The 27,783-nt window shown below is 45.6% G+C and overlaps 1 protein-coding gene across 1 annotated transcript; it reads left to right on the top strand.

Moving 5' to 3' along the window:
- Nucleotides 1-508: 508 nt before the first annotated feature.
- LOC140247441 (sodium- and chloride-dependent betaine transporter-like) lies at nucleotides 509-27,783 on the top strand. Its single transcript, XM_072327133.1, has 14 exons — nucleotides 509-716; nucleotides 3,943-4,077; nucleotides 6,215-6,355; nucleotides 8,177-8,264; nucleotides 9,650-9,782; nucleotides 12,524-12,658; nucleotides 14,198-14,301; nucleotides 15,299-15,423; nucleotides 15,586-15,698; nucleotides 16,326-16,463; nucleotides 17,428-17,530; nucleotides 23,807-23,907; nucleotides 24,786-24,956; nucleotides 27,640-27,783. The coding sequence occupies exons 1-14, from the start codon at nucleotides 524-526 to the stop codon at nucleotides 27,781-27,783; spliced, it is 1,824 nt and encodes a 607-aa protein (XP_072183234.1). The 5' UTR covers nucleotides 509-523.

Genomic DNA, 27,783 nt, shown 5'->3' with positions numbered 1-27,783 from the left:
ATGTGCATCCTTATACGAGGCAACCCACTAGAGCATGCTTCTGAGGAGGATTATTTCAGACAGGTCAAAGATTATTCCTGTCTTTACACTTAATCTTCCCTTTATAATCAAATGCTGGGAATCACCGTGAAGAAATTGTCAGCAAGAAGATTCACTCTAAGTGAATTTTGGCTCGATTTAGACTGACCAGCCAATAAAAAGGACTCTGTGTACAATAGAAAACTGCATTTTGCAACAAGCAATGACTAACCTTGCTTAATTAAGATGATGCTACGGATAATTCAGTATTCTGTACAGATTGGAAAATGTCTTCCTTGTTCTACCCCATAGGCCCATCCATGTTCAGCCTGGCTTCTCAAGCAGTGAGTGAACTTTCTGTGCTTTCTCCTACAAATTTTGCTTTCACTTTTGCACTCATGGTGACAGTAGGAACGAGTCTGTTGTTGTGGCTGGTCCTTTCACTCCTTCTCCCACCAGCAGTTCTCTGTACCTGCAGTCTGTTTCTCCTCTGTCCCACAGAGCCATGACAAGAGGCACAACCAAGGAGGCAGAGCCCAATGGGGCACTTGTAGCTCCTGAAGAGACAAAAAAGGAGGAAATAGAAGAGCGAGGCCAGTGGAGCAGCAAAGTGGAGTTTGTGCTGTCCGTGGCTGGAGAGATCATTGGTCTGGGTAATGTGTGGAGGTTCCCATATCTCTGCTACAAGAACGGCGGTGGTAAGTTGTCAGCAAGAGTTGTCCTTGGCCAACTCAAGATGCACTCATATCTGGGCTCATTTCTTCCCAGTGGGTGCTGCTTCTCAAAGCAGCTCTGCTGAGTTTTAATTACAAATGAATCTTTTAGGAGGGGTGCTCTCCCTCTCAGGAACTCTTCAAGGCTCTTGGGTGTTCAGAGACACAGATGGTCTTCCAAAATGAGCTGTGAGGGGTCAGAAAGCCAGTAGCAACCTCCTTCTGTGTCATTGCCTTTCCCACTCTATCTGTCGCCCCCACTTCTCTCAGGCCCTTGTTACAGACAAGGAAAGGCTTTGATGGTGCCAGTATCCTTGCTACAGCCTGCTATGTCCTTCCTGGCACCTGGATGCCCTTTTCCTTCTCCAGGACACTTGAACTCCCACATGCTACTCTCCCAGGGCTGGCTGCCCTGTGGTTATGAGGGAAATACGGTGTTTTATTAAGCCAGCATAACTCAGTTAGCTCCAGAAGTGATGGAAGGCATCAGCTGAAGCATCTTGTCTTGTTGCATAGGGAAATATAAGACAGAAGGGCCACCTTTGAGAACATGTATGAGAAGGGTTTTCTCAGAGGATGAAAAGAAGAAGGATGCAGCTACCGCTTCCCCAGGAGCAGTTCTCCCAATGGTCAACACACTGCTAGGGAAATCTGTCCCCAGGAAGCATCTATTCCCTTCCCTTTTGTTTCTTGTGAGGCTGTCCCTTTCACAATAACAGTGCAATAAAATCATTAAGTGGTTAAAAAGTAAGCTTTCATAACAATAACACATAGCCGGGGAGGAAGAAGAGAATAACTGACTGTCACTAGCTTTTGTTAGCATGTTCCCCTTGCCTTAAGTATTTTTTCCCCACAGACCATGTCTCAAAGGCCATTCTTCCCCCATGTGCTGTGAGCTGTCACCAATGCATTACTGATTCAGCTGTTATTCATTCCAAGATTACCAAATTCTCATCCCCTGCGCTGTTTCTGGAGTCCTTCCAAATCAAGCTGGAGTCAGTACAGTGTCACCTCTGAGCCAGATGGGGATTGGATAAGAAGATGGTTTAAGAAAATAGAAGGAGTCTTTACTTGAACCTGGAATGGGTTTTAGCAGATCCTTTAGTTTCCTTCTTTGAGATTTTGATGGCAGTAAGTCAGAAAAGCACAGGATAGCTAACACGATATTGAACAGTCCATTCTGCAGTGATGCTTTGAGAGAAAGGCCAAATCTTTTGCATGGAAAGTTCTTTCCTGGGCTTAGATGATACCTTTACACAGTGCATGTCTATGGTATCCAGTTCAATAGTCCTTGCAATTTGTGTATTGATTAGTGTGGAAAGGCTAATTTTTATTTTAAAGGTCCTTTGTTGTTGTTGTTTGTTTGTTTCCTTTAAATTGAACTACTTTGAAATATCTGACACTGTGATTCAGAGGCCAACAAGGCTAGGCTTGGGAAAGGTTAGGACAGGACAGTCCTTTTCTCCCAACTCATATACTGCCATTGCAGAAAACATGCTGCGACTGTAGGGGGGACATTTCTTTCCCCAGCACTCCAGGGAACCAAATGGCCAACAAACTTGTATGGGACAACACACTGTTTTTCTCATGATGCTGAAATATTTCCTTACCATTGGAAAAGCCCTCAACATTGTTGCAAAAAAAAAAGGCATTTGCCTTTTATAAGTGCTCCACTGCTCCCAGCCTGAGAATGGTGTGTTGTTACCTTTCCCTACCTTCCAATGCAGTGAAAGTTATGAAGTTGTAATGACTGATGACATAAAAACAATCATGTTAACTTTTTGTGAATCAACTGATCATAAGCTTGTGTATGGTTTAACTTCAAGTTTGACCTAATTGCTCAGCATCCTGTAGTTGCTATAGAATTGTAAGGAAAGGAGGATTGTTTTGGGGGCCTTTCTTTATGAATTTCTCCTTTAGTGGAGAAGTGAAGAGAGGAAGAGATGGCAGCTGGAGTATCAGCCTGGAAAGGTTAAGGGAGACGAGACAGGGAAGGTGTAAGAAAGCTCTTGTTGCTCAGAATAAAACAGGCCAGCCTTTGAGACATAATACCAAAGGAGAGGGTCTGGCTTGCTGGAAGGCCCCTGCATGCACAGAATAATAAAGTTGTCCTGCAGATTTGTTGCAGAGGGGTCTTGTAACTGCTGCCTCTGGTTTAGCATAAGCAGTTTCCACTGCCTGCTCTGCAAACCTGTATGGAGGCTGTGAACTGGGTTCCTTGCTTCCAACCTCAGGTCCCCGATAGCTACAGCACAGCTGTGTTTAGAGAAAATCTGGATCAGCTTGTTACTGTAACACTGCTGGCTTTAAAACAAGAGGAAATGTTCCTAATTGCTAATTATCCTTCATAAGAAGGAATTTCAGCATGAGTGGTTGTACTGGCAGGGGAGAATTGGGACCTGGGAACAACGCCTGGTCCTGCTGAGGACAGGACTCTCATCTCTGCAGCCCACACTGCGGCTGCTCCCCAGGCTCATGACCATATTTTGCTGTATGATGGAAGGACCCTGACAGAAAGGCATCTGCCCTGACCTGCTTCATTTTCATTGCCTGTCTTTGGAGGGGAGTGAAAGCGCGGAAGCCTCACACTCTTTATTTTAATGAAAAACCAAAGAGAGAAGTTAAACTTTTTCATTTTGAAAATACTAGGATGATACTCCCTTGCCATCCCTCTACTTCCGTTCTTTCAGTGCAAAACTACTTGTCTAATTTGACATGAAATTTGTCTCAAGGAAATTTATACCTCAACAGATTTATTGTTTATCAAGAAATGCCACAGTCTCCAGGTTTGTATCCTCCAAGCAAGTTTTTCTCTGCCTCCCAGGACAGGCAGAACAAATGCAATTATGTGAAGCAAGGGCTCCTTGTGCTTTGCCTGTCTCCTGCTGAAAGTGAGCATGAAGTTGAGGAATGACAACAGGGATAATTTCTTCAGTGTGGTCTTTTCCCCTTGCCCAGCTCTACCTTACCTCTAGCCATTGGTCAAGACCAAACACAGCAGTACTGCAGCAGCACAAGGCAGACCAGACTTGTATTTTTCCGAGAACTGATGAAGTAAGAGAACTATTTTGCAGAGGCCACACAGTTAATTCAGGGAAATAGTTCTGTTTACATCTAGAGGATTCCAGCTGTGGCCCAAGGTACCTGTAAGGGGTGTGTGGGGTAAGGTTTTAAAGAGGTTCCTGAGGCAGTATCTGGCTTCTCTTTGCAGGAGCATTCCTCATCCCCTACCTCATCTTCCTCTTTACCTGTGGGATCCCGCTGTTCCTTCTGGAGACAGCGCTGGGGCAGTACACCAGCCAAGGAGGGGTCACTGCCTGGAGGAAGATCTGTCCCATCTTTGAAGGTGAGTCAACTTAAAGGAACTGCTGGCTGCAGTTTCTAAAAATTAGTGACTCAGAGCCTCTTTTGGAAGCATTATTCCTCTTCTCTTTCTCTTTCTTTCTTTCTTTCTTTCTTTCTTTCTTTCTTTCTTTCTTTCTTTCTTTCTTTCTTTCTTTCTTTCTTTCTTTCTTTCTTTCTTCCTTCCTTCCTTCCTTCCTTCCTTCCTTCCTTCCTTCCTTCCTTCCTTCCTTCCTTCCTTCCTTCCTTCCTTCCTTCCTTCCTTCCTTCCTTCCTTCCTTCCTTCCTTCCTTCCTTCCTTCCTTCCTTCCTTCCTTCCTTCCTTCCTTCCTTCCTTCCTTCCTTCCTTCCTTCCTTCCTTCCTTCCTTCCTTCCTTCCTTCCTTCCTTCCTTCCTTCCTTCCTTCCTTCCTTCCTTCCTTCCTTCCTTCCTTCCTTCCTTCCTTCCTCCTTCCTTTCCTCCTTCCTTTCCTCCTTCCTTTCCTCCTTCCTTTCCTCCTTCCTTTCCTCCTTTCTTCCTTTCTTCCTTTCTTCCTTTCTTCCTTTCTTCCTTTCTTTCTTTCTTTCTTTCTTTCTTTCTTTCTTTCTTTCTTTCTTTCTTTCTTTCTTTCTTTCTTTCTTTCTTTCTTTCTTTCTTTCTTTCTTTCTTTCTTTCTTTCTTTCTTTCTTTCTTTCTTTCTTTCTTTCTTTCTTTCTTTCTTTCTTTCTTTTTCCTTTCTTTCTTCCTCTCTCTCTCTCTCTCTCTTCCTCATTTCCTCTCTTCTTTCCTTCTTTCCTTTCTTTCATTTTTCCTTACTTTTTTCCCTATTCCCCCTCCCTTCCTCTCTCTTGCAGCCTTGTTTTCTCCCCTTGTACCTGCTGTGTGTGCAGGTGATTCCTGTAGGTGACTAAAGGTGAGTGGTGCTGAGTAAGAGGGTGTGTTGACAGACAAACACCTCCATGGAAACTGGGACAAATGCTGAAGAGAGAATGGGGCTGCATATGTCCTGCATACTGGGGTTGTCGTGCTGCAGCCACCACTCTGACAGCCTGGAGCTGGGCTGGGGCTAAGGTACAGGTATAACAACCAGGACTCCTGAGTTAATTTTCTCATGGAAGAAAGTTGTTAAATGGCTTTAAGATGTTAATGAATTTAACTCTCATAATTCTCCTGCCCAGAGGAGAGTCTATTACACTCACTAGATGGACAGAGAAACGTAGAATCATAATGGTTGGAAAAGACCAGTAAGACTGCTAAGTCCAACTGTCAGCCCAACAGCACCATACTGCTAAATGTGTTCCTCAGTGCCACATCCACACAGTTCTTGAATGCCTCCAGGGATGGTGACTCCACCACCTCCCTGGACAACCTGTGCCGGTGCGTCATCGTTCTTTCTGAGAAGGAATGTTTCCTAATATCCAACCTGAGACTCTGCTGGTGCAACTTGAGGCCATTCCCTCTGGTTCTATTGCTGTTACTTGGGAGAAGAGGCCAACCCCCACATTGCTGCATTCTCTTTTCAGAGTGTGATAAGGTCTTCTCTGAGCCTCCTCTTCTCCAGACTGAACAATCTCAGTTCCCTCAGCCATTCCCCACAAGACCTGTGTGCTCCATATCCTTCACATCTTTGTTGCCCTTCTCTGGACACATTCAAGGGCCTCAGTGTCTTTCTTGTAGTGAGGGGCCCCAAACTGACCAAAGTACTCAGGATGCAGCTTATATCTGGTCTTTTGCCCCATCACCATATTTTATACTTGGCGTGCATCACCAGTGAAAACCCTTTTTGCCTGAGTCTTTCCACAAGAAATAAACTCACCTGCATTTCTTTTCTTTCAAGGCCTAGTTTTCCTGACGATGAGGCAGTGTGATATAATAACACATTAGTATCAGAAAAATATTTTCTCATCAGTGAAAAGTTTTCTCCCTCTGTTCTGCCATAGAGCTGTCTAGAGATACCAGCAACCTTTCCTGTCTTCATAAAATCCCTCCTCTTTACTTGAGGTAGTTCTTACTCTGTTCTCTAGTGACTGATGTGCTTGGCATTGCACTCTTCTTACCATAGCACGGATTATGCCTTTTCTGGAGGGAGAGGGAGAGAAGTGGGGCAAATTTAAACATGTGGTATCTGACAGGTTTCTCAGAGGTTTTGTTTTCCTTCACAGGAATTGGATATTCCTCGCTAGGCATTGAGATCTATCTAAACATCTACTATATCATTATACTGTCCTGGGCACTCTTCTACCTGTTCAGCTCATTCACCGCGGTGCTACCATGGGCCAGCTGCAATAACCCTTGGAACTCAGGTACACCTTCCTCTGGTTGGCTTCTGGTTGGAGGAAAGGTAGGAGGTGGAGACTCAGTTTTCAAATAGATTCATGCAATCACAGAATCACAGATTCACTGATTCCTTTTCCCCTTTCCCAATTCCCAGAATTTGTTTGGGTTTCGTAGAAAATGCTTCTTTTACTTGTCTAAAAATATTTTTGCCATAGATGAATGTCTGGGTTTCTGATGTTATTTTGTAGTTGTACTGTGGGTTTCACAGGGTAGTGTCCAGAGGGGTTGCTCTGATGAGGTGCTTTGTGGTCAGGGATTCCTGTGAAGGCAGCAGTTTTCATTCACCATGGACAAATGGCCAGGAAGAGTGAGTGCTCTGGCTTTATGCTTAGCAGTAGCAGACCGTAAGACTATTTCAGCATGGAGATACTTTCATTATTGAGATTTCACTGAACATTCCACATTTTCTGGAAAGTGGGATGGGTTGAGAAGAGTTTTCAAGCCAGTATAGAGTCCCCCTCCCAAGGCAAGAGCTTTTCATTAGCTCTGGCACGATGATTTATCTTACAATTCCCTTTTGCTACTTGGCTCCTTCAGAGCTTTTAGCAGTAGCTGCTCAGCTATCTTCCTTCGTGCACTCAACTTTTGGCTAAATCAGCCCGAACCTGCATTGGAGGATTTTCTACTACGAGTCTCCCAGTGCAGGAACCAGGAACACAAAACTCTTAAAGCTCTCCTCTTCTGGTCTAATCCCTTTGTTTTGGCCAGGGATCTCATTTCCTCACATCTACAGTTCACAGCACCATGCCCAGCAGTAAAGACTAGGCTTTTGTTTTATTTGAAGCATTCAGGCTGTTCCTAGGAAGTGGAGTTAGATATGAAGTCACTTTCATGGATCTGATGAGGCTTGGCAGGCTTATTTTTTACCATATTGAACAGGTTGTTTTGCTTTCAGTTCAAAGCCAGGCTGGAAAGGGCTTCTGCAGCAGCTAAAGCCCTTTTATTTTTCTTGACTGTGGTGATTCATTCCTTTGATGTGTTAAGTTTCCCCCACCCTATGGGCTATTTACTCACAGCTTCTTCTGCCCCTACATCCCAGCAGAGGTAGGCAGCTTTGTAAAGAGTGGATCTGATTCCTTCAGCTCCCCCAACGTGTTAATTTATTTATTATTTATTTATTGGTGGGGAAGTTCTTGTTTGTATGTTTGTTTGTTTTTGTTTGGAAAACCACAAATGTTCTCTTCATGTGCTGCAGCTTCCCAGCCAGAGCTGGGATTCCTCTGTTTTCCCATGGTCTATCTTTTGCTTGCCAAATTCATGATGAAATGCATTTCTTGGATGTACGGCATCTCTTCCACTTTGTAGCACTTTTACACTATGTGACAGAGTTAGGGATGGTGTAGTGGAACATGAAGGCAGTTGTGGTGTTTGAGAATATAGCCATGTATGTGTGGATAGCAAATGGTGCGCGGTGTGGGAGAAGAATGGGATTTTTTATCTTTTTTATTTTTATATCTTTTTTCCTTTATCTTTGGCTATCTACTGTGGCTATCCCACAGTAATCTGCATTTTGCAGTCATGTGGTTTCCATTTGGCAGGGAACTGCTCTCCCCTTCCCCTGTCTCCTTACCCTGCCTACTCCTAGACTGGAATTCATAGCTGGGGAGAGCCAGGCTTTAATGAGGTGCTTAATGAGATACAAAAGTTTAATGAGATGTTCTGTACCACAGGGTGAAAAGTCTGTGTACAGTCAGCATGAAGGTTAGGGAACAGTGGGGAAGGAGCGTCCCTCATGAAGGAGCCTTGGAAAATTTCTCTGGCTCATTGACTTCCTTTTCTTTTGGTAGATCTCTGTGTGGACTTTCTGAATAGCTCCGACTGGGACAACAGAACTGTGCCTGCAAACGCCACCTCTCCAGTGGTTGAGTTTTGGGAGTACGTGATCATCTTCCTTCTGTTCAGGCTCCTCTCTCATCCAGGAAATATGCTGGTGTGGGAGGGGATTCCATGAGGCCAAGTAAGGTGCCACATATCAGAAGTAGGGGCATGTCAGACATAGGGAGCACAGTGCACAGTGCTGTCAAGTAGATCATCATGGATTCCAGGAGAACTAGATGCACCCTGAAGGCTGCTTGCAGTAGCATGCCTGCCTAGGGAGCTCATGTGCACACATGTACATGTTCTGGCACTGAGATGTCAGGGCAGAAAAGAAATACCAAAATAAACATGAACTTTCTTTAAGCTGGGTGTTCTCTGTAAGGAGAGGCCAGGGCAGACTGATCAGTTCTCTACAGTGAAATAGAAAGGGTAAAACTGCCATTTCACTTCTTCTGAACACATCTTGCCAAAGGAAGAGGTCTATCTGGTTGCCCTGTCTTTGTACTTGGGGAGGAGAGATCTGAGGTAGACAGGTGAGGCACCAGATAGGCACTCAGGAAGATTTGGCCATGGATCTGGAGGCAATGAATCACCTCTGAAAGAGGGGTCCTGCACCAGGCCAGCATCTTAGAGGGGCTTCAAGAACCATGCTGTTTCTATAGCTCTTAAAGTGCTCTGAGAGGAGTGAGATTGTCCCTTGCAACAACCAAAGAACACAGAGAATATGAAGTATGTCCATGGATGCAGAAAAAGTCTGCATGTTGCCAAATCTCTTTCCTGCCCAGTTCTTGACATGTGTGGGTTCCTGCCTCTCACAAATAGTTGTTTGGGGTTTTTGTGCAAGCTGCAATGTGAAAGGAACCACAAGGGGGTTAATTTGGAGGAAGGAGTGAAAGTGCATAGGAATCCTAAATGTGGGTCTGGGCTACTGGGACTGCATAAGCTGCAGGACTGAGCTCTCCTGTTGTACACCTTGCTCATGGTGAGTATCCAGGGAACAAGGCTGAATAAAGGACATGGGAAACACAGAGACTACTTTAACTTATGTGCAGGATGTCCATGGTGTATGGGGAGGTGAAAGGAAAAGTGACCATGGGTTGATGATGACATTAGTAGCTTGCTTTGGATGAAGAAGTGTCTGCCTAGCAGCTGCCAGGGTGATGGATCAGTGTGGGGTATGTGTTGATTTCATTCTGTGTGGGTCTGATGGGCACACTGCAGTGGGCTGGGAGGGTGGGAAGGCACAGTGCTGGGCACAGTGGAGAGAAGCATCCACAGGAGTGACAGAGAAGCAAGTCCTTGGCAATGCTGGGGTGGTTCACTTGTCTACGAGTCTATGCAGATCTGTTTAGTCTTTTTATGGGGTAAAATGTCGAAGGTATGTTTGGATTAATGGGATCTGGGGTGTTAATGTTTGTCTCCCTGTCCCTGGATATCGGCAGGAAGAGAGTCCTGGGACTAACGGATGGTATTCACAAAATGGGCACTGTGCGCTGGGAGCTGGCTCTGTGTCTCCTGCTGGCGTGGATCATCTGCTACTTCTGCATCTGGAAAGGTGTCAAGTCCACAGGAAAAGTAGGAGCAGAGACGGTCCTCCTCATCCATAATCCTCCTTGTACCCATCTTATATTTCTTTCCCAATCTCTTATATTTTTTCATGAAGTAGAGACTGGAGACACACAGCACCAAAGTCAAACCTAAAATCTGGTGGGTTCATAGTGATTTATATTGGTTGTATTTGACCCATAAGAGGAAGAATGAAAAATCAGGTCAAATGGGGAGGGAAAAGCAGTGAAAGAGCTGGGAACTGATGGAAATCATGTGTCACCTTTGTCCTTGCAGACACACACAATGGCTAATGGATACTCCACAAATGCCATTGGGAGCCACCCACTCATTCATGTGTTGTCCCAGTGTGACTTATTTATGTTTTTAGCTAGATGCTCTTCAGTACCGAGTTTTCTATCCTTGGCAATAATTAAACAGTTAAACAAAATAGAGAAGCTTCTGCCTGCAACCGTCTCAGAGAATAGATCACTAATTTCACCTGGTTCTTTATCCTGCAAAATACTTGGAGTGGGAGAGATGTCTTTTTGATATCCTTTGGGATCCCTTTTGTACTCTCTGTGGTTCTATTGTCTTTGACTCAGCAGGTCACTTTGTGCCTTCTGCTATTGAGGCTGGAGCCATTGCTCCTGAAGTTGTTCCCATAGGTCAGGATATCGTTCTGGGGTGGATGAATGTTCTGTGCCTTGGAGTGGGTGTCAGGGACTCTGCTATAACCTTGGCTTGGTCAGGGCATCCTTCCTCCCTGGGGCTGTGATGAGATGGGTAGGTTATCAACAGAAGGGCATCCAGTTGATGTCCCAGCAACAAAGAGAGGGGAGCCATTTTTTTTTGCAGCAGCAGCCTTCTTCCAAATCAGTAACCCTAATATTGGCAAGTGTTCCCTGTAGTACTGCAGACCTTTGTTTGTTTCAGTGTCAAATCCCACTTCCAGCCTTAAAAACATATTTTAATGGGCTGCTGTTTTAACACAACAAGATGAGAACTTGCTCTGCTTGTCAGAGCCTCTTGCTGGTGCTGACCTGTCTTTCACCACTTCTCAAGGGGGGAGAGCAACATTTCGCATTTGTGGGGAGAGGGGATGTTAAATTGTCAATCTCTGATGCTCCATGTAAACTGTTTTGTTAACACAGTGCCACCTTCACAAGAGTTACTCTGATCTTGTGAGTCTGGGTCTACATGGAAGTGCAAATGAGTTGTTGCAGGTTCCCATCAGTCTGCATTGTAAGAGAAGGCTGAAGAAGTTAACTTGATCTGGGATCAAGTTGGGTTTGGCAACGTCAACCCAGAAAGTGAGAGTTCAGTGAGTGCAGGCAGTAGCTGTCTTGCTTTTCCTGGGATCACAGAAGATTTTCCTATTGCAAGGTTTAAGTTACAGGACCTACTTTTTTCTAGTCAAGTGTATAGACCAGGTGAATAACACAGGGTGGGTTTTCTCATCCCAATCCACAAGCCAGACAGACCAGTAGTCCGCTCTGCAGGTAGTCATATTGAGATTTACAGGAACACTGTCGCAAAACTCAGCTCCTTTCTTTTTCAACCCTGACTACACGTTAGGACAGGCGTTGGGGAGGTCCCAGAAACTCTGGGTATGTGCATAATTTTGTTTACCCATTGCGGAGTAAACAAAGGCTGTGCTTGACTGAAGCGCTTCACCAATCAGATAACCCTTCCAGACTCTTGTGCTTATGCTTCTGTCATTTAGAGAGTCTGGACTTAAAGAAACAGTGGTTACTTCAAGAAAATAATTTCAACAATGACCCATTTTCATTGAAAGCCTTTTTCTTTTATCCATTTTGCCCACTCTTGCACACTTTCAATCTTTCCTTTTCTGATGCAATCAGTTGATCTGTACAGATGTTCCCCAGAAGTGATTTCTGAAGGTACATTTTCATTCTTGTGCCAAAATGCTCCCATTCTCTTTCAGTCAGGGAGCAGCAGAAGTACTGAGTACTGTGATTGATTTGACCAATTATCTCCAGGCAGCAACAACTTCATTTTTGACCCCTCACTTTGAATCCGTACAGTAAACAAGCCTTAATTTTACTTGGTGGTAGTGAATAGTGGTAGCGAATAAATGTTAAGAAGTTGCAGATTGCTCATGGATATTTTGCAAACAACAACAACAACAAGTTATATTGGGCAATAGATTAAGGATGATTAATTCTACTGTAACATTTGTTTACATTGCACACGGGGAGATGTGAAAAGAAGGCTTTACAGAAACAGTGGTACGTCTTTTCTTGACAGACTTCTAGGCTCCTGGTGTCCCCATTTTTTTACCCATGAGCTCAGAGGCATTGGAGGGATGAGGGAGTCACATGAGCACCCCTGGAAGTGCAGTGTCAAATTGGGCAGCAAAAGTTGCTGTTTAATTTGGAAACCCCTTGCTGGGAATGGGACAATTTTAATAACTCCTCATTAAGACTCAGTGACAGGAAGAGACGTAGGTGTCTTTTGCAGCTCTAGAAAGATGAAGAGAACAGCTTGAGAGCAGGGAAATGATGATGACTGGAAAGAGAAAATAGCAAGAGCAACCAGTGGCACAGCCTTGGGTGAGGAACAGAGCGTAGACTAACAAAATCACTGCTTAGATGTAGCCTTGATTAATCCCTTCCCCATTCCACATCCACGTTAGCAGTAATGGCCATGGCCAGAGAGAGGGTCCAGGGACATCTGCTGGGTCAGGGCTGCAGCTGGGACAAAGTAATGCCTGCAACCCCTGCCAACTCTATCTGGTTTCCCTGCAGGTTGTGTACTTCACTGCCACCTTCCCATATGTCATGCTGGTAATCCTGCTGGTGCGGGGAGTCACACTGCCAGGTGCTGCGGAGGGGATTGTCTTCTACCTGAAGCCAGATGTCTCCAGGCTAGCAGACCCACAGGTGAGTGGGGCAGGTGATATTTTGACTTCCTGCTCTGATGGGAGGCCTTCAGACTGGGAGGACCTCATTACAGGGTGAGTGGGGCCTGGTCCCCACATTGGGCAAATTCTCTGCTCACATCTGCAGCATGTGGGCATATTAGGTCATTGCTACTCACAGGCTCAGCAAAATCAGAGGAGCGCATAAAATATTCAGCATGCAGCAGATGGTTTTGCTGGGTCTTAAATACAAATAATTAAGGAAAGGTGGAGGGAAAGCAATCTATTTTCTACTTTTTTCTACCGCTTTCCATTTCTTCAGGCCCACTTAGAGCTTTGTTTGCCTGGGACCAACCACATGCCATCAGTGCACATTCCAACATGCAGTCAGGTCTCTCCCCCTATCCAGGTGGGCAGCACTTAGGACCCTCATTCCAAAGACCCCAACACCTCTCCATCACAGTAGGTCACTTTCCTTCTCCGGTGGGCTCAGTAGTGCATTCAGGCTGCACGTGCCATTCCTCCAGGGCACTAATGCAGCTCCCCAGCCCCAAGGATGGTATTTAAATGACATTGCTGCTAATTATTCTGCTGCTAAATGTTTTTGTGGAGGCAGCCAAGCAATATGCTTAGCCCACAGCCTCAGCTTACCTCCCGCATCTTCCCAGATGGCTGCAGCCCCAACTGCTCCCAAACCAGCTGCCAAACACACTATCTTCCCCCAAATGGCTTTCAGATACAATTATGTGTTGTCAATACAAAATCTGTGGTGTGCTGAACACAAGAGCCAGCCGAACATAAATGGCATTTTAATATTGAAATAAATAATGGAAGGGAGGGGGAGGAGGGGAGGGAGCAATGGAGGCTGAGTGCATTTTATTCGTGGCCAGAGCTTATTCACTGAAAGCCTCCCAGTCTTTCATAGCCTAAACAAAGCCGATGAGGTCTTTCCAGGCTGCAGCATGGCAGCATAGCAGGAGTAAGGAATCCTGCTATTGATTTTAGAGAGTGCAAATCTTGGGTGCAAAGCTGGATGTGTTTGTGTGTACCCACACACTCCTGTGGATCTGAGCAGCAGTGCCCAGGCTGGGGTTGTCTGCAGGCTGTCAAATTGTGTGTGCTTGGCTGTTTGCTGCTGCTTACAGGAAAAAGAGAATGAGGGGGAGTGTACAGACAGACAGAAAGAGGGCTGTGTTCCCTTCTGCCTGTTACTCTGAATCTCTGACGGGGAGTGGGAGCAGTGCTGGAGTTCACCCTGAAGCCCTCTGGGAGACCAAGGGACCATTCATGGGGAAGAGGAATGGAGCAGAGAGGAAGGAGCCCACTCAGCATTGGCCAATGTCCTTGTGTCAGTCTGATGTGCAAACACGGTCCCCACGGGAGCCTAGACGTCTTTTCATCTGATAGTTCAGTTTCCAAGAAATATATTTCAGTTTCTGCATCCATTGTGTCCCCCTGTCCCACATGTTCAGCTCTGATGGAGGGGTGTTTGCTGGGCAGAGCACAGCCACTTGTTTATTTTGCTGCCACGTCTGGAGACTACTGACATTCTCTTTTCCAGGTCTGGATGGATGCAGGCACACAGATTCTCTTCTCATATGCCATATGCCAGGGGTGCCTGACAGCTCTGGGCAGCTACAATAAATATACCAACAACTGTTACAGGTAAGAGGAGCCCAGGCTCCTTGCATCCTTCTGGAAATTTGCTCAGAGACAAATAGCACAGGGCTGTGCCTGATGAAGGGAGACCATTGGGCAGCGCTATTTTAAAGGATAAGGACATGTTCATAGTTTGGGATGGACTCAGCACAGGGATTGAGATTGGCTAGAGCAACTCAGGAGCTCCAGAGAAGTGTTTTGGCAGCCCCTTCTTGCATGAATCAAGTTGGGAATTGGAGGGAATGGAGGAGGAATGGATGTGGAGTATGGCCAGCCACTGTGATGATACCACAGGCTGTTTTGATGGGGTGAGTGACCAGGGGCTGCATGGCTAGCTCTGCTATCACTTTCTAGGTAGGGGAAGTGTTACAAAGCTGATGGTGGCTGGCCCCCTGTCTCTAGTTCTTCACTAAGAGCAGGGTAATGTATTGCCAATGGCATTTTGATCCTATCAAGGATATTAATCAAGTCTATCCAGCCTCTTCCTTGCCCTTGAATTACAGCTCTATTTTCTCCATGGCCTGACATGAAGCTCAGTAAAGCCATCAAGACCATTTCTGACACATTCCTCAAAGTCCTGTGGAGATGAGGCTCTGTTATTACTTCCAGTATTGCTCCAGCACAGATGGGAAAATTTTACGGTGCTCTGGAGACATCAGTCATCTCTTCTGCCCTTCTCAAAGAGGTGTTGCTGTGGCTGCTGGCCAGGCAATTTATGCTTTCCCACGGCACTCCACAACGTATCTGTCACCAATGGAGCAGCGTGTTGACACTTTCCTCTAGTATCTTATGTGCCTTGCACTGTCGACATAGCTCTAGACGGCCCTCCAGCCCAAATGCACTGCATACCTGCACTTCTCCGTAGCAATTGATGCTTACTCTGGAGGGAGCTGAAGAGCAGTATTGACACTCTTCGGTGCTTGGGGAAGCTGAGTACAGAAGTGACCCTAAGTGGGCCCACTGTGCAAAAGGAAACAGCGTGCTCTCTCATCTCCTCCTGCAGGGACTGCATTATGCTCTGCTTCCTGAACAGTGCCACCAGCTTTGTTGCTGGCTTTGCCATTTTCTCTGTGCTGGGCTTCATGGCTCGAGAGCAGGGCGTACCCATTGCGGAAGTGGCTGAATCAGGTAGGTTTTTCCAGCAGACTTTGAGCCTGAGGTGTTTGGGGAGGGAGGCTTTTCTGAAGCAAAGCCTAAGCTGTTATCTGCATCTTCCGTTGCTGTGCTGTCTGCAGCGAGGTCTGCAGGACCAGTGCTTTCAGATGTGGTCATGCTGCTGTCTGTTGGCAGGTCCTGGCCTGGCTTTCATAGCATACCCAACAGCAGTAACAATGATGCCCGCGTCTCAGCTTTGGTCCTGCCTCTTCTTCCTCATGTTGATCTTCTTGGGACTGGACAGCCAGGTACAGCAAACTAACCCTTCTTCTCCAACTCCTAAGTGCCTGTTGCCACTCTGAGCACCTCCTCATGCCTGTAGGAAAGGATTAGGTGGCTATATGCTTTGCTGGTTCCTCAAGTACAGTCTCCACACTGTCCACAGCTCTTTCATACCATGGGTACTCACAGCCAGGGCTGAAGAGAGGCCAATGGGTATGTGTGGTGGCATCTCTGTTTGGCATCCTTATTCTCACGTGTGTGAGGATACATGTGAGGGTGTACCAGCACGTCTCCAGCTGCAAGGGGGAACAGTCTTGTGTCTACCTCTTACCCTCCAGTACTCCAGGGGGAAAACCCAGCAGAGCAATGTGAAACCCTGGTATACTGGCTCAAGGGTAGAGGGGATGTCCTGGCTTGGCTGTCAAATAGAGCATTCTGTTCAGGCTCTACTATGTAGCACCTGAACCTCTGAACCTCTATTTCTCTTTGTTCCCTGAATCAAGGTCCCCTCTTGCCTCACCTTGTTGGTTGTTCTCCTTCATGCTGGCCTAGCTGTCTTGGGAAAGCTCTCCAAGTCTTGAGGAAAAAAGGACAGTGAGCATGTTCTTGGGGAAGGGGAGACATTGGGCTTTGTGACCTTTATTCTCCTGCAGTTTGTCTGTGTGGAAAGCATGGTGACAGCTATTGTTGACATGTTCCCGGGAGTGTTTCGAAAGAAGGGACGTCGGGAGCTGCTGATCCTGGCCATTGCAGTGATGTGCTACCTGCTGGGCTTACTGCTGATCACTGAGGTAAGAAAGGTGGAGCTGTGCTACAACCAGGTACCAGAAACCCTGCATGACTGCTCTGGAGGAGCACTTAGAAGTAGCAGGCTTTGATGCTTGTGTTTATCTTTCATTTCCAATGCATTAGCAGGTGTCTCTCAGCCAGTGTTGCTGATGGTGTGATGCTCCTGCACCTGTTAGGAGCCACAGAGACAGCCCTGCAGCTTGATAAGGCTGCCTTATGCAAATACTACCTTGCTCAAACAAGCTGAGCTGCATATTCAGAAGCTATTCTAATGGCAGTGATCATTTGCTGGCTGCTTTGCATTAGAAGCAGGGTGGCAGGAGGGAAGGATGGGGTAATGAGTGCAGCATCACCTTGCCTGAGCCAAGGGAGAGCCTGTTGTTGGGCCAGAAGCAGGAGAATTGTGTTGATGCGATGCTATGCATGTGGGAAACTGAACTCAGTACTTCCATGGATTTGGTATGCCCCTTGTATGGAGGCATTTACACCCATTGTTGCAGGACATCACCTTGTATGTTCTGGGATGAAGGGATTCCACAGCTCTGTCAGTGGCTAGCGTCCTTCAGCACCCTTGGAAAGCATCTGCTTGACTTCTGTTGGCATGGCTTTCTCTTTGAAAAAGTACATGAGAATGTGAGGGAAGAGACTGAATTGTAGAGGTAGCTGATGGCAAGTAGATGGGGCTCAACCCAGAGGTGGGGGCAGCAGGAAGCAATGTGCCTGCCATCGTGGGGTAGGGACCTTGAGAAGTATGTAAACGTGGATGCAGCCAAAGTAAAGTATCATCTGAATATCCTTGCAATCAGGATCCTGATTTCTTAGATGTAGAGATTTTCACTGCCATAGTGTTTTGAAGTACTGCTGGAAACTTGCTAGGTGATTAACAAACAAACCCAAACCAATAACAAAGTGCTCTGGTGGACATAGAAACCTGCCATGACTCCCTCTTCTCTACCTCTGTTACAGGGTGGGATGTACATCTTCCAGCTCTTTGATTACTATGCTGCTAGTGGCACCTGTCTGCTATTCCTGGCCATTTTTGAAGTCATCTGTGTAGGATGGGTTTACGGTAAGTAGAGGACAAAAACCTGTGCTGCTGCTTCTCAAGGCTAGGGCTGGGGGTGGAAAAAATAAGGTGGATGGAAAAGATCCACTGCTCCCTTAGGAAGCAAAGAAATGCTTCAATTACCCTCTTTCTTGTCTGTTTTCCAGTGTGTTTCCTCACAACGTTTTTTTAACTGCTCCACATTTAGAGTAGAAATGACTTTTCCATCTCTGAATCTTCCTCACCTTGTGTTACTTTGCTGCTCTTTCCATTCCTCCTATGGGTTAGAAAACCAGCTATGGAGGAGTGACTGCAAAGTAACACAAGGTGAGGAAGCTGTTTCAGTCTGTACCCTGTGCCTTTGGTTAAATCCTGCCAGTTCGTTTCATGTAAAGTGCTGGGATACAGACTTGCCGTGTGCCACTTCTGTGATAATGCATGCTTTATATTTTTCATGGGCTGTGATGGCAGTCCCAAAAGAAATGGATGGGACTGCCTTGGCACTCAGTGAGAACTGTAACCAAACCACATAGGAGCAGAATTAGGCTGAGATCAGTGAACAACCAGAAGGAAACCAGCTACTTGTTGGTGTGCAGTAAGCAGAAAATCCTGTGGTAACCCATGGAAGGTCTCTGCCCTGCTGAGCAATATCTGAGCCCAACAGGCTGCAGAACACCTCACTGAAGTACACATTGAGGCTGGTGGTTTCATGTGTTATGGAGCAGAGGATTTCTATCCTTGGCATAATAGAATCATGGAATCATTAAGCTTGGAAAAGACCTCCAAGGTCATATAGTCCAACCATCAGCCCATCACACCATGCCCACTAACCCATGTACCTCAATGCCACATCCACATGTTTCTTGATGTGTCAGTTTGAGGATAGCACAAAGTGATATAGATGCCAGATGAGACCAAACTGACAGTATCCCCAAAAACAGCACCTGCTGGCTCCTTGCTGCACCAGGCAGTGTGCCCTGATCAACCTAAGGAAAACACTGCAGGCATGAACATCGTTCATATCCCCTTTTGTTTCTTGATGTCTAGCAGTGGATGCTTAGGGAGGAATATAGGGGGTAAGTTGACCATGATATTTTCTTTGAATATTCTTCCAACTTCTAAAAACTTGTAACTCAAGGATTTCCAGAGCCAAAAGTAAAATCGTTCCATTTATTTTCTGTATTTTTTTTTTCTGGTTGGCTCATATAAGCCTTTATCATCCAAAAAACCCTACAGCAAATACTTCCACAGCTCGGTCTGTTGTGGTATGAGGAATCACAATCTATTGCTTGTTTTGAACCTGCTACCTGCCAGTTCCTTTTTCTACCCCACAAACCTTACTTCAGAAGTGGGATAGGAGATAGATAGGAGAACAGTCAGTCCCCATTTGCTTTCTTTGGTACGTGTGGTTTTACAGAATTTGCCATGGCTGCAGTGCACTTGCTGATAAAGATGTTCTTGTGTTCTCCAAACACTCATTTTAACAAATCAAACCAATTTCTAGTCTGGAAGGACTTCTCTCTTACTGAAATAGGAGCAGGTTCTGCTGCTTGTGTTTAACCTTCCGGGATGCAAGAAATGTGTGTCTGTAGGAGAGATTTATTCTAGAGAGTTATCCTGGGAGGGAAACTCATCTGAGAGCTTGCAGTGCCAGACCTTGGCCAGATATGAATTTAATCAACTTCTGCAAGTTCCCTGTGAGACTTCTAAGCAGAAGGAGATTTCCATCCATGCATAACAGGCCTTCACTATCACCTCCCTGAGCTACATTGAATTTACATTACAGTTTGCCCATTCTTCCCTCCTCATGCTCTGCTCCTCGTGGCAAATAGCCATTCCATGGGTCTGATTCTGAGCTGAAATGCAGTCAAGAGGCTGAGACAGTGGAAAAGATGTATCTAGTGCCAACCACTGCTTTTTTCCCAGCCTCAGATTTGGCAGGACCAAGCCACTTGCTTACACTGTGAAGAATTACAGCGTTTTTGCTAACACAAATATACGCACTGAGTTTCCCCTCTCCCAGCACATACGCCAGCCGCCCACCACTTGGCAGCTTCCCTCTGCTGACAGGCAGATGCTCTTGCTCAGATCTGAGGCTTTCCTCACGTACTGCTCTCTGCCTGCACAAGGACTTCACAGCATCCCACCTGCCAACCCTGTTTGCTGCAGGGAGGTACAGAGGTGATTTGGTTTCTTCTCCCACCTGTGTCCCTTCCATTTTTGGCAACACAGCCTACATATAAGTGGGTACTCTTCCTGTGCACTGGGGTTGTGGCATGATGCCACAGAAACATGGTATGGGAGTGATGTTTTCCAGTTTTTCAGGCGGTCACAGCATGCACATTAGGATAAGCTGTTGCAGGAGAAATTGTGTGCCTCCATCGCTGCATGAGAGCTGGGGCTGAAACCATTAGAACTGTTTACAAAGCTAAAGCAAACTGATGCCAGCAGGCACCTGTGGGTGGCTGCAGGGTGAATCTGTGTTGAGCTGGTATAAATCTTCCTCTTTTGCTCACATGCAGTGTGTCTACCAGCAGCAGCAGCAGTCTCCTCCCGGCTGGATCCTGCCCATCAGGCTGCACTAGCTGGGTTTGCTTTATCCTCTTGGATGCACCTGCTACAGCCAACCTCACATTGTTATTTATGGATCGCAAGGCTCTTTAAAAACACCTGGTACCCAAATGGCACACAGTTCCTGCAGTGCCCAGCAAATGTCCTGCCAGCATTTTGCATGGGTTTGGCACAGGTGTGTGCATTGCAAGTTTGGGACAGCAAGAGAGCAGATGCAAGCTCAGAGCTGTGGCGTGGCACCAAGGTCATCATGTACTTGCTTCCTGTGGATCAAATTCAGTACAGATGAATGCAAATAAATGCAGTTTGAGAGAAAAGATTTGATTTAAAAGAGAGGGTTTTGTCACAGGCTCCAAACTAACAGTTCAAACAGGCTGCACTGTGTTGTGGTTTAAACTGGCAGACAACTGAGCACCACGCAGCTGTTTGATCACCCTCTCCCCTCACCCAGGGGATGTGAGACAGAAGTGGAAAAAGATAGAACTTGTAGGTTGAGATAAAAGCAGTTTAATCAGACAGAAAGATAAGAGAAAATAAATAATAGTTACCTACAAAACAAGTGATACACAGTGCAATTCTCACCACCCACTGACCGATGCACAACTCATTCACTGAGCAGCAGCTGTCCTCTCAGCCATTTTGTTGTTCAGCGTGACACCACATGGTACAGGGTATCCCTTTGGCCAGTCTGGGTCAGCTGTCCTGGTTCTGCCCCCTTCCAGCTCCTTCTGCCCCCTCTGTTCCCTCACTGGCAGGGCAGCACCAGAAGCAGACATGCTGTTGGCTCTGTGCAGCACTTCTCAGTGACAACTAAAACATCAGCGCGTTATCATTATTCTCATCCAGAATCCAAAACACAGCACTATACCAACCACTAGGAAGAAAATTAACTCTATCTCAGCTGAAACCAGGACATATATTTCCTGGACTATATACTTCATCTGTGAAACTCACTGTTTCTGGGTATGGAAGAAAAATCCCTGTGCCTTTCAGTTTGGGTATCACTTGCAGTTGTTATAAGCTTCTTAGATTGAGAAGGGCTCCAAAAGGACAAGACATAAGGACGTAAGCTAATCTCTAGTTGGATTTATATGAAAACTATTCCCATGAATTTATGAAGTAAAATAGAATGATTTCTCAGAAAAGGATGTAGCGTCTTTGAAAATATATGCTCTCAAAGTGTATGATACTGGCATGTGTGGACAACTGCCCTGATCCTGTGTAGCAACTCCTTTGTCTTGGGATACTGGGTATAGCCGTAAACCTCCTTGTTCTTTCCAACAGCAGTCTCTTTGGTGAGGTCTTTAAGGCATTCCCTGCATGAAATCTATCCAATTCTTATAGTATTCTGGGAAGGAAGGGGGACTGCACAAATCCTTCAGCTCCTAAGCTGCACAAAAAGCCAATGCTGAGTGACTGAACTGATTTTTAGCTTGATTACTTTTCCATATCCTGTGAAATGCAGAACATGTAAAAGCTCCCATTCATGCACTTTCTGAGGCTGTTCATGTCAGTGTCCATTGTGTTTCACCACATCACCCTACTGTTTGCCACAGTAGGGAAACACAGGACCTGATGGGAATACTACAGAGAATAAGGATGGGGACTGGTGGACCCATGCTGTTGTTTCCTTCACAGAGAACAGACGTGTGTTGTGTCTTTCTTTTGGCCTGGCATCTTTGTGTTTCTTTAAACACTACGTCTCCCACTAGATCCTAGATCCAAAATTTGCAGTGAAACTCACTTCAGCCGTCAGCGTGAATTAATTTATCCATCTTACATCTGACATCATGGTGTGTTTCTGTGGAAACGCTGTACGATATAAGAGACTGCACTGTGCTGCAGCCATATCATTTATCTCACTCTCCTTTTTATTCCACCCCGTGGAAGATTTTGGCTTTGTGGCAGAACATATTTTTATATTATCTCCCCTTCATCCCCAATATATTTTCAGAAATGTTATCTGAAGCCTCATGGGATTTGTAGCTTGGAAGTTTTAGGGTTCTGTTTTCTGATGTAGGCTGGGCTCCTCCACAAGGCTGTGTGTCCCTTGATATGCGCAGCTTGTTTTTGCTGGAGGCTACTTGTTAAGTTGCCAACTCAAGATGGGAACCATGAGGTATTCAAAGAACGTGCTCCTCCCCATCCTTCTTTCCTAAATGCTTCAAAAGCTAGTTTTAAGGGAGCTTTCCTGCAGACATTAGTCATGGGATATAGAAAATAACACAAAGAATTACAGAAAAGAAAAACACGCTTAATATGCTTTTGTAGAATTCACACAAAGGAAATAAGATCTTGGGACTTGGCTCTAAGGCAGAAAAACATAACACAACAAAACGCATTGAACCCTAAGCACTTAGTAGTGCAGCAAGTCCTTTAGGATAAACTTTTGCCCAGCCTTCTCGTGTCAAGATGCAAGGGAGGAAGGTCTCAGCTCAGTTGCAGATAGGAACCCCGGTAATGAGTTCACAATGGGATGAACAACCCTAAAGGCAGAAGCCAGTCTTTATCAGCTAAGCACTAAGATAAAACTTCAATAAAACAAATACACTAACCCTTTCTATGGGCAGATTATTTTCAGCTTTTTGTCTAATACTGTTGCCCTATTTTACCTGAGAAAGTCTGATTTAGTATCTCTCATAGTTAGGAAGATCTTAGTGCATACTTAGGAGTGACTGATTCTCGTGAGGATCTTATTCCTTGAAGACATCCTAGAGTTTACTAGAAGGTCTGCTTATTTCCACTTGCATTATGTCGTCTCCTCTGTATATTACTGCCGGCATTTCAAGTTAATGCTTTGGTTTGAGAAGAGTCAGCGGATAGGGTTTGATCTGTGGAATGATTTTTAGATGTTCTTTAGATGTTCTTTTATCCCACACTGGTGCATCATGGGGTTCGGGTGGGTGCAGGCTACTGTTGGCTATGTAAGAGAAGCTGACTTATTTTTAAACCCTGTCATTAACTTGAACACACTGAATATTTCTTGAACACGGGGTCAGATCTTTCCATGGTGTTGTGTTGTGTAACATAGAAGTTAGACTTCAGTTCAGTGGGCCAGTCATAAAACTCAGGTGAACAACGAGAGAAGGAAGAGAGCAGGTAACCACAGATTAACTTATATTGAACAGTACAGCAATACTTGCACGTGGAAGACTTATTTTCCAGCAGACTTTGGATTTCCAGGTCTCTTGGTTTTATGCCAAAAATAAAATATTCTGTGGAAAGAAAGCTCTTCATGACAGGTGAAACACCCAGTTCAATGTGGGTTCTTGGCATAAACTCTTTGATGTGTTGAGCTGGTAAAAAAGAGAGGGTTTTATTTCATGTTCCCTGCTCTCTTCATTTCTTACCTCACTCTGAGCTCACACATTCCCATGTGCTCCACCTGCAACCCATGTTGACCTGTAAACCAAATACCCCCATGCCGGGGGCTGCATTCTCTGACTTGCAGCTGCTGCTATCTGAGGGACAGGTTATTTATTTTATGTTGAGCTTTCTGGAAAGTTATGGCTTAAATTATGAGCCTTCATCTGCATTTAGACACAGATGAGCATTCTGGATATCAGGAAAGTCTGTCATGTGCTGTTATTAGGGTAGCCATGTTTTTTGCTAGGAGGAAACACTGAGGATAAAGAAATATGGGATCTGATGTGGGTTGTGATTGAAGAAAACAGCACTGATCTTACCTCATCACCTCTGATTTTGTCTTTGTGCTGGTTGGTGGCCTAGGTGCCAACCGCTTCTACAACAACATTGAGGACATGATTGGTTATCGACCATGGCCCTTGATCAAGATATGCTGGCTGGTGTTCACCCCGGGTCTGTGTTTGGTAAGTACATGCCTTTATGACAACACACCATATCATTCTGGGTCCCCACATTTTCTGTAGGAAAGTCTGATTTGTCTTCAAGGTGCTACTGTCATTTCATCAAACTCCTGTGGAGAAGTACAAGTTTGTCCATAGCTGAGGTGGCAGCTTGATTCCTTCGTAAAGCCTTATCATTTGCCTGAAAACTTGGAAAACTTCTCAGACAACTGTATTAAAAAACAAAACAAACAAACAAAATAACAACAAGAATCTTCCACAGGCAAGTTCTTGCCTCTTTCAAGTTCATGTCCAGTCTTACTTCACTGACATTTACAAGTTTTCTGTGCCAAATTCTGATCCCGCATCTGATCTTGTGATTTGTTTCCTTTGACATCAGTGGGAACACAGGCAGGATATATAGCTGCAGTTTACTTAAGAATTCTGTTCCTCTGTCCTTGGAGTCCACTAGGAGTTGAACGTTGGGGGAATTTTCAAAGTAAGTCTGATTCAGCCTAAATCATTTGAGTGTTCTGTGGCTAGAGACCCCCAAGATGGATGAATCTGTGCCTGTACGTCTGGAAGGCTTCTGAGGAGGACAGCAAGTTTCTGACCTCAATATGACTAAATTTCTGTCTCTGTGTTCCCAGGCCTTCAAATCTGCTGCCAGTTTTGCTTAGGTTGAATCCACAGTGAGCCTACAGAGAAGCCTGGACCTGGCTGAGATAACCATGCATACAGTCAGCATACATCAAGCTCTGGCTTGCTGCAGTGAGCAATGGCCATGCTAGCTCATGCAGAACAGCACACTCATTGCCACCTAGCTGGCACGTGCAGGGCTGGACTGCTTAACTCTGTCTGCTCCCTATACCCTGGCTATGTTTGTGTTCTGTGTTCCCCAGGCTGTCTTCTTTTTCTCCCTAATCAAGTACACACCCTTGAAATACAACAATTCTTACGTGTACCCACCCTGGGGCTACATGCTGGGCTGGCTGATGGCACTCTCCTCCATGGTCTGCATTCCTCTCTACGTCATCTTCATCCTCCTGAGGACCAAGGGATCCCTGAAGCAGGTATTGAGATTGTGGTCACTGGGTGAACTGCTGCTGCTTCCCCATGGCAGCTCTTGGGTAGGGCTCTGGGGAAGATACACATCACACATTTTTCCTTTGAGAAGGCAATGAGAAGTATGAGTGCCTTTTCCCCAGAATGCCCTACAGCTATTGTTGTCAACATGTAGGGCTTGGAGCGTCTCAGCATAGCTTTCAGTTTGATCATCAGCTCTCCAGGGTTTTCCATGAGACATGCCACCATTCATGGTGCAATGTGTAGACAGGTATGGCAGAACATCTCTAATGCTGGCTCCACTGGATGACAGAGAATCTCCCAGTGTGTGCTTTTTGAGGCCATATGCTGACTGATTTGACATGCTGACGATGTTAGTAAAGATGGCATAACACCATCTTTTTCCTGTCTTCCTTTAGTGACTTGTACCCGTGCAAATCAGGTACAAAACCAAGATCTGTTTTACTTTGTTTATTTTCACATCCCTTACCCTGGCACTCTTTTAGTCCCAAGTGATGATTGTGTTATTTTCTTTGAAGAAACTGCACATGACTATTAAGGAGGAGATGCTCACAGACCTACAAAGGTCAACCATGGCCAAGCCTGTCCTCATCCAACTGTAGGCCTCTTGGCCTCATCCTGGGACAACAGTCTAGGAAGTTGTATCAGAGCTGGTTAATGCCTGTCTCAGGCTCAGAAGAATTTCAAGTGAAATACCCAGATGGAAAAAGTGGTGATGAAAGTTCAGTGAAAGAGTGAGAGGGGCATAAGCCAAGCAGGCGGGGAGGTGAAGGAGGAATACAGTCCTATGAAATATCTTCCTTTTAGCTGCCTTTAGCCATGATGCTGATTGCTATTGGTGACCATGAAGAGGTGACGAGGTTGGGAGGGAGCTGGCTGCTATACCTCTTGATAAAATGGCTTAGAGGAAGATAAACTGTAATTTCTCTTCACCAGTGAACACAGATTTAAGGAAAGGCACCTCAACCTTTCAAACCTTTCAACTTTCCTAGCTATTTCAATTTGGAAATGTGCCCCTTCTACTGCAAGACACTATAAGTGAATCCTGTGGCAAGTTGCTGTGATATGGGTAGCTCCAAGTTCAGATCTGGAATCCTAGCTCTCCTAGCCTGGTCTTGTGCTTCAGACCACTTAGCAGACCTGCACCTTTCCTATCCCAAGGCCAGTTTGAAGAGGGCCTGGATGGCTGACACTGCATCTGACTCCTGACAGCTCAGAGGCTTTATATGCCTTTATGAGGACTCAGGACTGTCTGTGAAGTGATGGCCTATATGTCCTGCTTGCTGAACAGGCAAGATGCCTCACCTGTTGCAAAGTTCTTTGAGTCCTTGGACTAGAATGCTACTGCAAGTGGTGCTAATGCTTATTTTACAGCATATCCAAGCAATTGCTTCAGCCAATTTCAGTCTGTAGCGTTTTCTATTTGCCCTGGTTTAGGCCATATTATCTGTAATTTTCAAGGACCTCTCAGTTACATTATTATGAAGAAATTTCCAAATGGGTGTTTGTGGCATGCAAGAAGGAGCCAGCTGCCAAGCCTGGGCTGATTCAGGGGAGAATCAAAGCCAACCACATGAAATCTCCTGGAATATTTGCTTCTGTTTTGTAAACAAGATTTCTCAAAATATACCTGTTCCATTTTTCCAGTCACGCCCCATAAATGTAATGAATTAATTTCCTGACACAGCTGCTTCCAGGTACAGTGCCTTTTAACTGAATATTGCAATCCGTTCACTGAAAGCGAGCTCTTAACTGGCAATTATGATCAGTTGCTGCAAAAAAACGATTCCTCTTGCTCCACTTGACTGATCAAGAAACACAAATGTTGTTGCTTAATGTGTCTGATTAAGACAGCTCAAGTCCCAAGCACTGAAAACCTGCAGTGAGTTGCTCACAGAGAAGCTTCAGGCCAAGGATGGTTTCACAAATCATGGGGCAAATGCTTTTGAATAAATGAGTGAAATCTTGCATCCTGGCAGGCATTTCACAGCAAGCAGAAGTACTGAAATTAATCAAACGAGTCATGGATGAGTTGTCTGCTCTGCTGTGGTATGCTGTGTAAGGGAGGAGCGTGCTGTGGCCCAAACAGCCCGTGAAAGAACAACAGATGTGACTAAGCTGGGACACGGCACACCAGAGGGGAGCTGTGGGCAGGAGCCCCCTGGCATTGTGTCACTCTGGTGAGTGACTGAGAATGTCACCAAGGGAGGTGTCACCTGCCAGCCTGCCTCCCACAAGCACAGAAGGTGCCCAGCACTTCCCAAAAGTCAGGACATACAGAAGGCTGCACAGCCCCTTTCAGGAAGCGTGGCTACTTGGCATAAGGAAAAGAGTAATTAGACTTTACCCTGTTTTTTTTTCTATGGCCACAGAAAGTGTCTGTGGGGTGAAGCTCTAGCATCTTTCAACCCAGAAATCTGTCTGTGTGGAGCTGTGTATTTCAGGTTGTCAGTTCACAGCATAAATCTGAGCCTAGGGACGGAGTAACTGTCTCTGTGAGCAGCAGAGGTGGGTCTGCATCTCTCTCTTTCACAGCCATCCAGCTAGAGAAGAGCATGAAGCTGTGAGCCATCAGCTCTACAGATGCCTTTGCCCCCAGCAATGGTTGTAGATCACTATTGGGTGCCGGTCTGTTTATCAGCTTAATTAACAAAGACTTCCTCTCCACAGCGGCTGGTGCAGCTGATTTCCCCAGCAGAGGATCTGCCACAGCCCAGGAAGCACACGGTGGCTCTGTCCGAACAGAAGCTCAAGGAGCAGTCCCTTCCTGTCCAGGAGATGCTCAGCATCACAGAGAGGGAAACCCATTTCTAA

The sequence above is a fragment of the Excalfactoria chinensis genome, chromosome 1, assembly GCF_039878825.1.
Source record: "Excalfactoria chinensis isolate bCotChi1 chromosome 1, bCotChi1.hap2, whole genome shotgun sequence".
Classification (NCBI taxonomy): Eukaryota; Metazoa; Chordata; class Aves; order Galliformes; family Phasianidae; genus Excalfactoria; species Excalfactoria chinensis.
This window is presented reverse-complemented; position numbering and strand designations above follow the sequence as displayed.